General features: G+C 53.6%; 1 protein-coding gene across 4 annotated transcripts; it reads left to right on the top strand.

Annotated features, from left to right (window-relative positions):
• The first annotated feature begins 2,280 nt into the window (after window positions 1-2,280).
• Window positions 2,281-14,086, top strand: MFSD2A (MFSD2 lysolipid transporter A, lysophospholipid). Of its 4 annotated transcripts, none has more exons than XM_004371899.2 (14): window positions 2,281-2,508; window positions 3,887-4,018; window positions 5,495-5,619; window positions 9,096-9,219; window positions 9,355-9,433; window positions 9,817-9,974; window positions 10,613-10,703; window positions 10,824-10,945; window positions 11,147-11,230; window positions 11,516-11,599; window positions 11,694-11,806; window positions 12,212-12,355; window positions 12,457-12,633; window positions 13,666-14,086. In XM_004371899.2, the coding sequence occupies exons 1-14, from the start codon at window positions 2,416-2,418 to the stop codon at window positions 13,727-13,729; spliced, it is 1,590 nt and encodes a 529-aa protein (XP_004371956.1). In that variant the 5' UTR covers window positions 2,281-2,415; the 3' UTR covers window positions 13,730-14,086. The 4 variants fall into 4 exon arrangements, with proteins under 4 accessions (XP_004371956.1, XP_023582783.1, XP_012409752.1 ...); XM_023727015.1 differs by having other exon boundaries at window positions 2,416-2,502; window positions 13,666-13,729; XM_012554298.1 differs by having other exon boundaries at window positions 2,416-2,508; window positions 3,995-4,018; window positions 13,666-13,729.
• The last annotated feature ends 1,203 nt before the right edge of the window (window positions 14,087-15,289 follow it).

The raw sequence follows: 15,289 nt of genomic DNA, 5'->3' as shown, positions 1-15,289 counted from the left end.
TGTAATTTTACATTAAAGAGGATTAGGGTGGGACTGTAACACTACCCTTACCCAGGTCACATCCCTGATCCAATGTAAAGGGAGTTTCCCTGGGGTGTGGCCTGCACCACCTTTTATCTCTCAAGAGATGAAAGGGAAGCACGCAGAGAGTGGGGAACCTCATACCAGCAAGAAAGCAGTGCTGGGAGCAGAGCACGTCCTTTGGACCAGGGTCCCTGCACAGAGAAGCTCCTAGTCCGGGGAAACATTGATGAGAAGGCCGAGAGAGAGAAAAAGCCTTCCCCTGGAGCTGATGCCCTGAATTTGGACTTTTAGCCTACTTTACTGTGAGGAAATAAACTTCTCTTTGTTAAAACCATCTACTTGTGGTATTCCTGTTAGAGTAGCACTAGGTGACTAAGACAGAGCTCAGGCTGCTAACCAAAAAGCTTGGCAGTTTGAATCCACCAGCCACTCCTTGGAAACCATATGAGGGCAGTTCTACTCTGTCCAATACAGTCGCTATGAGTCAGAATCAACTCGATGGCAATGGGTTTTTAAAGGTTGAAGGTTCAAACCCACCCAGAGGTACTGAGAAAGAAAAAGCCTGGTGATCTGCTTCTGTAAAGATTATAGTAGCCAAGAAAACCCTATGGAGCAGTTCTACTCTGTAGCACATGGGATCGCCATGAGTCAGAATCAACTCAATAGCAACTAATAACAAGAGACAGGCCCCAAGCTAGGCACTGGGGATAGGGTAGAGAGTAAGATGTGGTTCCTACCTTCACGTACCTCAGTCTTGAAGGGGATTCAGCTCTATGGGAGTGAAGATTTTAGGGCTGGAAGAGAGCACAGAGTCTACCTTATCCAACTCAAGCCCTGAGAAGGGGAAGAGACACCAGAGTGCTACACAGCTCATGGTGGAGCCAGGGGTGCTAGCCCGTGCCCTTTGAACTGCCTCACTTGGGTTTTCTTCTGCTTAGTGGTGGCCAAGAGCTGTGTGGCCAGCAGATGGGATTTGCTGAGACGTACAATGAAGCTCGACATCCCGGGGCAACCAAACTTCATCTGTTCTCCTGCAATCAGAGATTTAAAGGAAGAAAAAAGGAGCCTGAGATTGGGCAACTACAAAAACAGGGGTGAGTGGCCTTTGAAAATTCCAGCAGCCCTTTCACTAACCTCAGTGAACTGCCTTCCACTTGGCCTCTGGAGAGTCTGGGAAGACTGGGTGATGTTGGCTTAAAAGACCCAGCGGCAGAAGAAGAGACTGTTTTCTGGCATTTGTGCCCGGGCTCTGTTCTAAACTAATGTCCTACCATCTTCTTTCAAGGACCAGATTACACAGCACTTTCTTTTTCAAACCTTTGATTATTTCAACCCAGAGTGCCATGATAGCCTTGTACCTCCCAGGGCTTCTTACTGGGTGACACATGTATCCCATTCAGCCTTCTGTTAATTTATGCAGAGCGGGACAGAGCAGGGCTGTTAAGAGTGAAGGCTTTGTAATTAGACAAAACTGGCCCAGGCGTGGCTCCGCCACGTAAAGCTGCTTCACTTCTCTGAGTCTCCCTTTCCTCAACTGTAAAATGGGAATAATAGTTCCACAGTCATATGGGGTTGTAAAGGTCGAGGGAGATCATGGTAAGCATGGAGGAAGCTCTCCATAAAAGGCTGCTGTTATTATCATAGTGTACAAGTGAATGTGGGCCCATCTCCTCCCCACAGCTTGTGAGCTCCCTGTGGACAGGGGAGGGGACTAGGGGGCTTCATCTTTCTCCCTCATGGCCCATGGCCAGAAGATGCCAATGGCACCAATGGTCGCTCTTGGGAGATGAGAAAGGGGCATCATAAAATGCCCGCGCTCCATCCTCCGGGTTTGGAGAGGGTGACTAGACCCTACTACAGATTTTAAAGGAGGCTAGTGGGCTTCTGAGCCTCCACCTTTCTAAGCCTGGGGGTCAGAGGTCATGGGTTATAGGTTCGCTTAAGGAGAACTCACTGTGGGGGATCTTGAGCAGGTCCCTTTTCAGCCTTGGGCGTCAGTTTCCCCTGCGTGTCAAGTGTGTGTCCCTCCTTCTCTCGGGATTTCGTGGAGAAAGCGCAGCGGGATGCCAGTTCCGGGGCTTTGAGAACGTGGCTCAGTGGAATAGCGCCGCCAGGCGGGTGGGGCAGGCTGGAGGGCTGGCGGGCGTGTGGATTGGCTAGAGGCAGGGCAGCCGGGCTCAGGGATTGGCCCGATTCGAGACGGCCGGATCAAACCTTTAAGAGGCGCAGAGGGGGCGTGCAGTGGAGTGTGTGCCCAGCCTGCCGGTCTGCTTTCTTAGCGCTCCGCCACTGGGGCGGCGGCAGCTACGACGGAGCCAGTGGGGAGCGGAGGCCCGGAGAGGAGAGGGAGCATCCCGGCGTCCCAGTCCCAGGCGGCTTGGCCCACGGGTCATGGCCAAAGGAGAGGGCGCCGAGAGCGGCTCCGCGGCGGGGCTGCTGCCCACGAGTATTCTACAAGCCGGTGAACGTCCGGCCCAGGTGAAGGTGAGGGCCCGGCACCCTGGGCTGAGGGCAAGGGGTGGCGGGCCGGCTGAGATGGGGACATGCGGGCATCAGGGGTTAGGCTGGTCCTGGGACAGCTTGGGATAGCCGGGGACAGGCAGACCCAGGAGCAGGAGAGGGTCCGAGGGTGCCCTGGGGGCAAAGGGTGATGGAGAAGGTTTGGAGGCGCCGGCGCCCCTTTTCCCACCCCCCACTCCGCATCTCTTCGGAGGGGCTGTCCCGGCAGCTCCACGTGGTGCCCGGCTCTGCCTAGCCGGTTTCGGTTCTTCAGTGCGGAGCGGCTCAGTTTTGCCGCCCTAGGAGCGGGAGAGACCCTAGAAGGCTGGGAAACTCCCCCATGGTTCCCCTTCCTGCCCCCTACCCCCACATGCCTACTCTCGCCCCTTTACTCGGCTATGAGGAGGGCCACTCAAGTTCATTCATAAGAACAAGGCTCCGCTCTTAAAGGAGCCGCAGACCGAAAGCGTTTGTGTATGTGTGCATGCGCGCTCTCGGTGCTTTCCGCGCCTCTCTACAATCGGCCCCATCCCTAGCACTGGACCGAAAGAAATCAGGCGGTCCCAGGGAGGGATCTCAGGCAGTAGATGTCTGCCTGGAAGGTGGCGCCTTTTCCTTTTAATTTTATTAACTTGAACCTTGGAAGGAGCCAGGGTGAGCAATTATGCTTCTGCTATGTATGAGTAATCTTTACTTTCTCTGGGCAACCCCAGACTTTCTACTGCCCCACCTGGAGCGGCCCAACCCTGCCCCTGGAGGCCTCTCCTCCTCTCTCCAAGCTCCCCTGGGAACTGGGAGTGGTGGGGGTGGAGGACAGCTCCTGGGTTTGTCTCAAGCTCTGGCTGCGTACAGGGGCCAGGACCGCTCTGGGACAGATGGAAGAACAGCTGTGCCGGCAGCCAGCTGGGCCAGGTCCCTACAGCTCTGTAGAGCCCTCACGCAGTAGGCAGGTGGGTCCTGGCCTCTGAGCCAGAGCAGGAGCCCGGGCTGGGCTCAAACAGCTCTTGGCAGCAAGAGGATTTTCAGGTTGTGGCAGTTGGTGCCAAGTGGGGACAGGTCCTGTGCTGGAGCGTGCTTCCCCTCTGGAAAGGAGCATGTCTGGGGCCTTGTGGGGAGTTCTTTAGGGATGGTGGGCTAATAACAGCTTCTTAGAAATGGAAGCAGGAGGGTACCTGAGGGTTCCTAAGAACAGAAAATTCCTTCCTCTTTCCTTCTGAGAAGAGGGATCTTCCTGGGTGGGAACAGGGCAAGTCAGAGTTAGTGTTCTGGTAGCTCTGGCTGTAGGGATGATCCTGCCTCTGGAACCTCCTAGGATGGAGGCCAGGAACCTGGGCCTCTTTTCATCCTCTCCTTCTCTTCCCAGAAGGAACCGAAGAAGCAGCAGCAGTTGTCCATTTGCAACAAGCTTTGCTATGCCGTTGGGGGGGCCCCCTACCAGGTGACAGGCTGTGCCCTGGGGTTCTTCCTGCAGATCTACCTGTTGGATGTGGCTCAGGTGAGTGGACTGAGTGCTCTAGGGCTCCTCCAGCATCCTGAAGTGGGAAGGACTAGGGATCCCACTGGGTAGGTTCACTCAGTTTTCACCATCTGTGAATACCCTACTTTGCTGCCTCTCAGAGTGACAGTGGAAGAGGAATACCAAGGCTTTGGAAAGTATCCAGGAGGGGAGTCTCTTCACTCCGGGAGTCTTGTTGGCAAGGTCAGGCAACTCCTCCTTGCCTGGCAAGAGGACAGAGCCTGGAGGGGTAGGCAGTGGTGTGAGGGAGAATGAGGCCTCGCTGGTGACCCTGTTCTAAGAAGAGACTGGCATACCATGTCCCTGGCTGGGTGACAGTCAGCTGGTTTGGCTTGGAGGTGGGTGGATTGTTGCCAGGCCAAGGGATAAGGCACATCCCACCATTACCTAAGGAGTGAAGGGCATGTCCATGGGCAGAGGGGCCCTCAAGTGCTGGGCTGAAGGGTCCTCCAGTACACAAGGCCTTTGACTAAGAGGGGTACTTAGGGCAAAGCAGGCATCCTCTGTGCTTTGAGAAGCCTTGGCCAGCAGCCTGGCATCCTGAGAATTCTCCCTGTCTGGATCGGAGAGTGGGAGACTGAGCGACCATCGTTCCCAGGGCTCAAGCTACTGGCCGTCTTTTCTATGTAGTATCTGACTTTGCAAGCAGGGCATCTTAGTTGTATCCATTTACCAGTGGGGTACACTGAGCCCCAGAAACATTCAGCAGCTTGTTTTCAAGCAACTGCCATGGGCTGGTGCCTGAGTGGGGTACAAAGATGAGGAACCTGTAGTCAAAGTGTAGAACTGTGCTAATGAGTGTCAGAGCTGGGGGGAGGGGGGTCAGACTGCGGGGAGTACGGTGTCGGGGAGGCCACCAGCTTCCCAGCTTCCTGACGCAGTAGTAATAGCAGGGCCTTGATGAAGGAGAAGTCCAACAAGGCTGTCTATCTAGCACCTAGAATATTTGGGGAGGTGGGGTTAGCTTGAGTGGGTAGTGACAGGCCATTTTTTAAAAGCATCTATAGACTCCTTTTTCCACATCCAAGATAAAGTTTGACTCTGTAAGACAGAGATCATAACTCCCATTATAAAGGTGGAGAAACTGAGGTCTACTGTTGTCATTCAGCTAATGCTAATTCTGATATCAGGTGGTCAGAGCTCAGGGCTGTCAGAGAGAGGGAGGGAGGGAGGGAGGGAGGGAGGAAGGGAAAGAAGGAAGGGATTCTGGATTTATTCTAATTGGCAGGAGTGTTTTCAAGGTCAGGGGAGGGAAGGAAGAAGGGGCCGGATCTGGGAAAGCTGAGGAGGAGGAGGCATGCATTGCGCTGTGATTAACAAGGCAAGTGAGGATGTTTAAAGCCTGGGTGGAAGCAGCACAGGGACCCAAGGGCCTGGCTGAAGGGGAGAGGGAGCCCCTGCTTCTCCCCACTACGTAGAAGGATGAGACGGCTATCTTTTGCCTCTTCTTTCCAGGTGGACCCTTTCTCTGCCTCCATCATCCTGTTTGTGGGACGTGCCTGGGATGCTATCACAGATCCCCTGGTGGGCTTCTGCATTAGCAAATCCTCCTGGACCCGCCTGGGCCGCCTCATGCCCTGGTGAGTGGAAGAAGCTCCCTCAAGGTAGCAGAAGGCGGGGCTTCCAGCACATGGCACATCCGCCCCCTCCCACCCCATTACATCCATCTGCCTGTCGCAGACTGATGAGAAGGAATGATGTAAAAGCCCAAGGATGTCAAAACCCCAGCTGATGCCTCAGCTACCCCAGTCACTGGCACTGAGGTGTCCACCCAGCTCATTCCCAAGTTGGCCAAAGTGGTAGCCTGGGCAGCTTCCCCAGCCTAGGCCCCATTGGTCCCCAAGGCCCACTCCCCTCCATGAAGCTGGAATTCTAATTTCTCCCATTCAGTCACTTCCCATAGTGGTTGAAAGCTTGCTCTCTGGAGCCAGCCTGCCTGGGTTTGAATCCTAGCTTTACCACTTACAGCTGTGCAACCTTGGGCAAGTCACTTAACATTGCTGAGCCTCAAGTTTCTTCACCTGTAAAATGGGGATAATAATTGCCTGTCTCACAGGGAAGATGAAATGTGTTTTGTTTTTTCATGTATAAAGTACTTAGAACGGTCCCTGGCATATATTAAGTGATACATAATTTGGCTAGTTTTTTCCTTCAGGGTGGTGGTGCAGCTGGTAGTACGAGGAATAGGATAGCAGACCTATAACCTCTGGCTCCGCGGACCTTATGAGCTAGCTACCTTTCCCTTTGTATAAAGCCTACACTGCTCAACCTCAGGCAGTGGCGCCAGTGCCAGATGGAGTGGTGGTGGAGGGGGCGGATCAGATTAGACAGCAGGAGGGACAGACAGGACAGGCTGACAACCCGGAGCTCTGGTTCCCTTCAGGACATCCTGCTTCAGGGGGTGGGGGAGCCATACCCCTTTCATCTCCAGCCCATCCAGGCTCAAGTGGGCGCCTTCCTGCCCCAGGGGCGCCCATACCTGGTCTCCGGCCTTCAAAGCTCTTCCCGTGGCTCCTGACTCCCCCGACAGCTTCCTTTCCCACGAAGGACCCCTCCCACCCCAATCCGCCAGCTCCTGGCTAAGGCCCAGGGTGGAACCTTTGATCCAAGCTTCAGAGCCCAGAGTAGTACAGCCTGCCTTACCTGGGCAGGCTGCTCTGGGCTCCCCTCAAGCCAGCCAGGGAGGCTGGGCCCCATGCCCGCCTCCCTGGCAGTCCATGGGAGGCGGGGCTCTGCTGCCACATCTCCTCATGAGGCCCAGCCAATGAGAAGCAGCTGCTTACGCAGCCTGGGTTACTCCCAGTCACATTGGGTTCCTTAGCGTTGGCTGCTCAGCTGCCTACAAGGAAAGATTGAAGTGTTTTTGACGAAGGCTGACGGAGGAGCCCTTGCTGTCTGAGAAGACACATAGATTCGGGGGTGGGGGGTGGGGGTGGACAGAGGGCAGGAATGGAGAGCAGAGGAGGCCCTCCCCGTGGAAGGAAGAGTCTGAGGGACTCTTACTGGGCAGGTGTAGCAGCCAGCTTCAGAAAGTTGCTGAGGGCCCTTCAGGCTAATTTCTGATTTATCATGGTTCCTGTACACGTCATCACCTGTCTTGGTGGTACCCCTGCCCCTGTGTCTGTGAGTGCACACTAATCACTTGTGGGATGGGGCTGCCATGTATGTGCCTTCCTCCCTGTCCATAGCTTGGTTAGGACCTGGGCCCCTCTTCAGGCCTGGAGACCCCCTTTTTTCTTTCAGCATAAGAAGAGGCTGGGCCTCTTGGGAGGCACAAGCCCAGTGGCTCCCTCTCCTCCCTGTTGGCAGGTAGCCCCTACTCTGAGCCTGTATTTAAAACCTCTCCTTCAGACCAGAAAGACTTTGACAGATACTCCTTAGAGCTTCCCAAAGCGGCCCTGAGAGAGGCAGGGTGCCAGCAGGGTCACAGGGGAAGACCGAGATGCAGCAGGGCTGGACGTCAGGTCTGACTCCCAGCCCTGCGCTGTCTGCGGCAGCTTGCTAGCTGTGACTAGTTACCCCTGCTGCCTCCCCTGCTGAGCTTTCCTGATGGGATAATCACAACAAACACTCCCTGTGTTTCAAGCAGTCTTCCGCATTTAAAAATCAACTCATTTAAGCCTGAAAACAACCTATGAAGTAGAACCAATGTCTTTATAATAGCCTGGAAGGGCCTCCACGGTCTGGTGTCCGATTTTCTCTCCAGCCTCATCTCCTGATTCCACTCTGCTTCAGCCACACCGGCCTCCTGGCGGTTCCTCAGACGTGCCAGGCAAACTCCCACTTAGGACCTTTGCTCTAGCTGCTCCCCTCGCCTGGCATGTCTTGTCTCAGATGTCTGCAGTGCGACTGCCTCCTCTCATTCAGGTCTTGGCACAGATGTCCCTCCTTGAGGCCTACCCTGTCCACCTGGTTGTGAATTGCACCCCTGTACTCACTTCCAATCCCCTTTAGCCTACTTTAGTTCTTTTCTCTGTAGCCCTTGTCACCTTCTAACATGTTATATGACTTCAATTATTTTTATTTTCTTTGCCAACTAGAATGTAAGTTCCAATTTTTTTTTTCTTGGCTATCTTTTTTTAATTATTACTGTACTTTAGATGAAGGTTTACGGAACAAGTAGTTTCTCATTAAACAGTTAGTACACATATTGTTTTACGACAATGGTTAACAACGCCACGACATGTCAACACTGTCCCTTCTCCAATATTTTTCATCTGTTTTGTTCACTGCTTATCCCAAGTAGAATAGTGCCCAGCCCATAGTTGGCATTTAATAAATACTTCTTGAGTAAAGGGGTTTAATGGAAGGTAGATGCTACTATTGTTTTCATTTTCCAGATGAGGAAATGAGGCCCAGAGAAGTTAAATAACTTGCCTAGGACCAAGTTATTTATAGTTAATTGGTCGAGCCAGAATTGGGCCCCCGGAAGTATGGCTCCAAAGGCCATTCTCTTAACCATTGCACTCTGCTGCCGTTCTATACTGATTTCATGAAGTTAGTCCTTCCTGAAGTCTAACCATTTGTGATTGTGTGGGATTCATAAGTGGGGAGGCCAATGTTTGCTCCCTTTATAGTTATTTCGCTAGGCCCAGTCCTCCAACCTGGCCTCTCCATTCTCCTTTGCCTGGTGTAGGCCTCCCCTAGCCCACCCCAGCTTCCCCATGTGCGTGAATGGTGAGTGTGCTTGTGTGAGAACACACGGGTATTGCAGTTGCTCCTTCTCCCTGCCCCGCGGTCTGAGGTCTTGGACTCCATTCTCAGCTCCCCCAGCCTGTAGGAAGCTCCTGTCTCTGGAACCCTTGCTCCTAGGGAGATGTGGATGAGACTCAGGGTCTGACCCACATTCCATGTGAGGATTTCTCAGTCCAAGGACCCTGTTCCTGTTGCCCTTTCTGGCCTGACCACCAGCCTCTTCCCAGAAGCCCTGGCGTGGGAGAATTCAGGGGAAGGAATTTCCTTCCCAACAGGCACCCTGTGGGGCACTGCCTTTCAGGCCTGTGCCAGGCTCCTGGGGTTCTGGCACCCAGCCCCACTCAGACCCTCCCTTCCTCAGGATCATCTTCTCCACACCCCTGGCCATCATCGCCTACTTTCTCATCTGGTTCGTGCCCGACTTCCCACGGGGCCAGGCTCTGTGGTACCTGCTTTTCTACTGCCTCTTTGAGACACTGGTCACGGTAAGTGTGGGCACCTTCCCTGGGTGTCTCTGGGGGCAGGTTGAGGGCCGTCTCTAGGGCCACCAGGGTTGGTGCCCGCAGCTGCATCTGTCTCTCAATCCATCTGACTGGCCGAGGGCCTCTCTTCCATGCCAGTGTTTCCACGTTCCCTACTCAGCTCTCACCATGTTCATCAGCACAGAGCAGAGTGAGCGGGATTCTGCCACTGCATACCGTAAGTCTCTCTCCAGTCCTTCCATCCTCGCCGCCGGGGACCCTAGGCCCCTCCACTCCCAGACCCCACTGCCACACCTCTCCCCCTGGGGCTCTGCTCCCTGCTCTGCTCTTGAGAGTGGGTGTGACTCCATCTTAAAAACAACTCTGCCCCTTATTGCTCAAATGAGGCCCAGAGAGGGGCAGGAACTAGCCAGAGGTCACTCAGAGCAAAGCCATGAGTCCAATCCATTGTGCCATCTGCTTTGTCACTGTATACCCTCCCCACCTGGGGCTGCCACCATCATCCCTGGGACTTGAGCTGGGCTCCCATCCATCTGACCTTCCTCCATGGGGCCCACAAGCCATGAAGCCCCTCCCAAGGACCTCCTTTTCACTGCCCAGGGATGACTGTGGAGGTGATGGGCACAGTGCTGGGCACAGCGATCCAGGGGCAAATCGTGGGCCAGGCGGATACACCTTGTCTCCAGGACCCCAATGACTCTGCAGTGGTCTCAGAAGGTGTCAATCGCACACACAGCACCACTTCACTCAAAGAAACGGTGAGGTCCCCTAGCAGGGCAAGGATCTGGGGAGATGAGAAACAGTGGGGGTGGTTTGCCATTATCTTAAAGACAGAAATAAAAAGAAAAAAAAAAAACAAACCCCTTTGCTGTTGTATCGATTCTGACTCATGGCGACCCCAAAGGACAGAGTAGAACTGCCCTGTAGAGTTTCCAAGGAGCGCCTGGTGGATTCGAACTGCCGACGTTTTGGTTAGCAGCCATAGCTCTTAACCACTACACCACCGGGGTTTCCATAGCTATAATAGCTGGTGTTTATTAAGTGTTGGGCATTTTATACACATTACTGTTAATATGCCTACTTTGCAGATAAGGAAATTGAGGCTTAGAGAAGCTGAATAATTTTCCCAGGGTCATAGAGCTAGTAAGTTGCAGAGACTAGATTTGGGGAGATTTGAACTGTGGGCTCTCAGACTCCACAGTCTGGCTTCTCATCTCAACTTTGCCCAGCTGTGGGAAGCAGCAGGAGGCCCAGGATGATTCTCCTATTTCACAGATGGAGACAGTGAGGCCCCCAGAGGAAAAGGGACTGGCCCAAGGTCATGAAGTTGAGCAGCTGGAAGTCGGGAGGAGATCAGCCTGACTGTCTCTCTGTGTCTTCTTCACCCCCTTAATAGCAAAATGCATACTTGCTGGCAGCAGGGGTCATTGCCTCCATCTATGTCATCTGTGCTGTCATCCTGACCGTGGGCGTGCGGGAACAGAGAGGTGAGGGGGCCCTAGGGAGGGACGCAGGCTCCAGCACAAGGTGACTATGTCCCCTCAGTCTGGGCCTCCAGCTTTGGGAGGGGCCTCAGCTTCCTCCTCACTGTCATCTCTGGCCCCCAGAACCCTACAAGACCCAGCAGGCTGAGCACATGTCCTTCTTCCGTGGCCTTCGGCTGGTCATGAGTCATGGCCCGTATGTCAAGCTCATTACCGGCTTCCTGTTCACCTCCCTGGCCTTTATGGTGAGTGGGGGGCCTGACATGCTCAGCCTGAGTTGCAGTGGGGGTGAAGTAGGCAAAGGTGTGATGTGGCCTAAGGGACAGATGGAATGGGGTAGGGTGAGCAGAGAACACTGGAGCCTGGGGAACATTTCGGGGAGGCTCAGCCCCAACATAACTTCCTTTCTTGCTTTTCCTTTCCCCTCACCCTGCCCTATCCCCCAGCTGGTAGAGGGAAACTTCGCCTTGTTTTGCACCTACACCTTGGGCTTCCGCAATGAATTCCAGAATCTACTCCTGGCTATCATGGTGCGTATGGGGCCCGAGGGTACAGATGGCCAGAGGGTGTGTTCTGGGCCAACCAGAGGTCATGGAGAGATGAGGGAGGCTTCCCAGAGCAGGAGATGAGATTGGGACTAGATGTCAGCTCCCCCAGGAGCCATCAAAGTTGCCTGTCACCTTCCCATTCCCAGGCCGATACCTTCTGGCTACGGCTGGGCTGGGAGTGCTTTTGGGGTCCTGAGAAGGTAAGCGGGGTGGGGGGTGATTTCATGGCTCTTAACCACTCCCCTCATCCCCTTTGTCCACCCATAGCTTTCGGCCACATTTACCATTCCCATCTGGCAGTGGTTCCTAACCCGGTTTGGCAAGAAGACAGCTGTGTACATTGGGATCTCAGTGAGTGGGGCTGGAGGGGTTGGGTCTTGCCTGGGTTGGAGGTTGCTGGAGGGAGCTTCCTAGCTGACGCAGCTTCCTATACCCTCTCCCCTAGTCAGCAGTGCCATTTCTTATCTTGGTGGCCTTCATGGAGAGTAACCTGATTGTCACTTACGTGGTAGCCGTGGCTGCTGGCATCAGCGTGGCAGCTGCCTTCTTACTGCCCTGGTAAGTTGTATAGGCCCATGGATATGGGCTTCTTGGGGAGAGTTCTGTGTTGCTTCTCTACCCCCAGGCCATTCTGTGGGTCCAGATTAGGGGTGGGACACATCTGCCCTATGCAGTTGTGAACTGTGCAGTAACACCTAACCAAGGTAGTAAATGGGAGCTAAAATCTGGTCTGGACTCCACTCGCCAAGCTGAGCACCAAGAGTGGCTACTTCAGCTTGGAGGAAGGGGCTTACTTTTCTAATTCACATAAAGGTGGCATCTCCTCACTGAGCTGTGTGCCTGTGGGGCTGCAAGCTCCTAGAGAGCCACCCCTATTCATTGACACAGAGCCACCATATGGACTACCAGGGGACCTGGGGTTGCAACGTGGGTGGGTCCTCATGACTGACCCTACCTGTGAAGGTCCATGCTGCCCGACGTCATTGATGACTTCCACCTGAAGCAGCCCCACTCCCGTGGAACTGAGCCCATCTTCTTCTCCTTCTATGTCTTCTTCACCAAGTTCGCCTCTGGAGTCTCGCTGGGCATCTCCACCCTCAGTCTCGAGTAAGTAGGGTGGGGGGTCTAGAGTGGGGCTGGGCTGGGCTGAGCAGGGCTAGGCCCTGGATGCCCCATCCTCACCGCTTCCCTGCCCACTGCGCCCACAGTTTTGCCGGGTACCAGACCCGTGGCTGCTCCCAGCCGGCTCACGTCAAGTTTACACTGAAGATGCTGGTGACCATAGCTCCCATAGTCCTCATCCTGCTGGGCCTGCTGCTCTTCCGGCTGTACCCCATTGACGAGGAGAAGCGGCGGCAGAACAAGAAGGCCCTGCAGGCTCTGAGGTGAGAGCGGGGAGAAGGCAGGGGAGGTGGAGGAAGGGTGTCATCCAGTCTCAGCCCTCAAGTCAGACAGCCTGGCCTGTGGCCAAGTCCAGACTTAGCTCCTACACGTCTTCCCTTGGTGGCCCGCCCCTCTTCTGCCCCTTCCTGCTGCCAATTCATAATAGCAGCTAACATTTCTTGAACACTTAATTTTGCACCAGGCACTGTGCTGAGTATTTTTACATTTATTCATTTAACAAATCCTTAATAGATGCCTACTGTGTGCCAGGCTGTGTTCTAGTGAACAAAACAGACAAAATCCCTGCCCTCATGGAGCTTATGTTTTAGGGACTGTGCATTCTTTATTTCCTGCAGCCCTCCAACAACTCTAGGTGTCGCAGATTCATATTATTCCCACCCACTCTGCAGATGATGAAACTTAGGCTTAATCAGGAAGAGTGACTGGCTCAGCTAATAAGGAGTAGAAGTGGGGGTTGAATCCCAGTGTTCTGACTCCGGAGTCACTGATTGGTACTAACAGTTAACTGCTTAACTACTAACTGAAAGGTTGGTGGTTTGAACCCACCCAGAGGTGCCTCGGAAGAAAGGCCTGGTGATCTGCTTCCGAAAGCCCACAGCCTTGAGTGGAGCACAGTTCTGTTCGGCACACATGGGATGGCCAGGAGTCGGAATGGACTCGACGGCAACTGGTTTTTTCAGAGCCACTTTTCCTGGCATGTAGGACCTCAGGTGTGGCCTGAGCTCTGCCTCTCAGGAGATGTGAGGGCAGAATAGAATGAGTGATGCCAGGCCAGTCCAGGCCAAAGCATAGCCTTGGTGATTATGATGCTCTGTGGACACCAAGAACAGTGAACCATGTAACCAGCAGTTTCTGGGCTGGAAATGGGAGTGAGCGAGCTCTCTAAGTCCTGTGGTTTAGATTGATCTGACAGCTGGCAAAGACTGGCAGACCAAGATCCCTTGAGGAATGAGGTAGGTGGGGGCAGAGGTGGGTAAGGAAGCTTCCTCCAACTGTCTCCTCTGGCTCTGCAGGGATGAGGCCAGCAGCTCAGGCTGCTCCGACACAGACTCCACAGAGCTGGCTAGCATCCTCTAGGGCCTGCTGTGGGGCCTGAAGTCACCGTGCACAAGGCCTGGGTCACCAGGCCACATGGGGGGTCAGGTGCTACTTGCCCGCTCACTGAACAGCTGGTCTACAGATGCCAGGACAGGAGCCGAAGACTCAGGAGTGAGTGCCCCAGCACACTTTCAGTGCCTACTGTGGGGCAGGTGGTCCAGCCTCCTGCTTCCCCTCTGCCCTCCCATGGGCTGCTACTGTGAATATGCCAAGGACTGCTCGGGCCTAGCCCAGAACACTAATGTAGAAACGTTCTATACAGAGACTAATTAATAACTTAATGACTGTGTATATAAGGACCCCTGTTGGCACAGTGGTTAAGCGCTTGGCTGCTAACCAAAAGGTCGGCGGTTCGAACCCACCAGCCACTCCTCGGGAGAAAGATATGGCAGTCTGCTCCCGTAATATTATAGCCTTGGAAACCCTATGCGGCAGTTCGACTCTGTCCTATAGAGCCGTTAGGAGTTGGAATTGACTCAATGGCAATGAGTTTGGTTTTTTGGTGTATGTACATGTGAGCTATTAATGTTATTAATTTTCATAAAAGCTGGAAAATTGGGCTTCTGTTTCTGTCTTTGTCCTCTGCCACTCACTAAGCCTCTCTGTCCCAAAGCTCAGATAGAGGGAACAGAAGCCAGGGTGCCACCAGGTGGGACAATGTATCTGGAGATGTGATAACATTATCAGCTAACATCTACAAGCACCTACTCTGTACCAGGCACCATGTGGAGGCTTTACATTCCCTTTGCTGGTGTTCTCATTTAATCCTTGAAACCATTTTCTCAAGTCAGCATTATCCGCCTTTACAAGATAAAGAAACCAAGCTCCAGGGTAGGGAGGGACTTGGCTAAAGTCATGGAGCCAGGAGTAACCTAACTGGAATTCCCTCGCAAGTGCGTGAGATGTCGGAATCTTAGCCACCACCCTCTGCTCCTGTGTTTGAGAATGACTGCCTGAAGCAGGAAGTGTTCTGCCCTTGCGCATGTGCTGTGCTTCCCGCCCTGTGCATGTCTGAGCATGTGTGTGGCTGGCTGTGCTGGGGCTGACTTTAGACTCTGTGATTGGGGTCCTGTGTGGTCCCCGGAAACCTGTGAATCTTCCTTCACAACTGTTATTGACAGTGTTGGAGCAGGAGAATGTACCTGGCTGAGGTTGGAGGGGGTGTTGGATGGGGGGGTGTCTCACCACTGGTGTGCTGGTAAAAAACCACCTCTGGTGGGGAAGGGGTGTCTGGGAAGGCCTAGTTTGTAACATTTGCCAATTTCCATGGTGTAAATACTCCTGTCACAGCTGATTTCAAGTTACCAGTGGTTGTACTATCTTACAGAACTCCTGACAATGTAACAGTTGGCTCTTGGAAGCTGGTAGGAACTTGCTCCAGTGTAATCCTGAGTCTCATACACTTAGACCAAATCCCAAAACTCTCAGGAATGCAAAGCTGACAGGACCTAGAGGTTACCAGCCCAACCCCTTTATTTTATAGATGGGTAAATGAGGCCCAGGGAAGAGAAGTGTTTAGACTATTCAGGCTTGATTTTT

This window comes from Trichechus manatus, unplaced genomic scaffold, assembly GCF_000243295.1.
Source record: "Trichechus manatus latirostris isolate Lorelei unplaced genomic scaffold, TriManLat1.0 scaffold00015, whole genome shotgun sequence".
Taxonomy (NCBI): Eukaryota; Metazoa; Chordata; class Mammalia; order Sirenia; family Trichechidae; genus Trichechus; species Trichechus manatus.
This window is presented reverse-complemented; position numbering and strand designations above follow the sequence as displayed.

Coding starts and splice junctions, on each gene's coding strand:
- MFSD2A (XM_004371899.2), top strand. CDS start 2,416: ATGGCCAAAGGAGAGGGCGCCGAGAGCGGCTCCGCGGCGGGGCTGCTG. Junction 4,019..5,494: donor ACCTGTTGGATGTGGCTCAG/GTGAGTGGACTG, acceptor TCTTCTTTCCAG/GTGGACCCTTTCTCTGCCTC. Junction 10,946..11,146: donor TCACCTCCCTGGCCTTTATG/GTGAGTGGGGGG, acceptor CCTATCCCCCAG/CTGGTAGAGGGAAACTTCGC.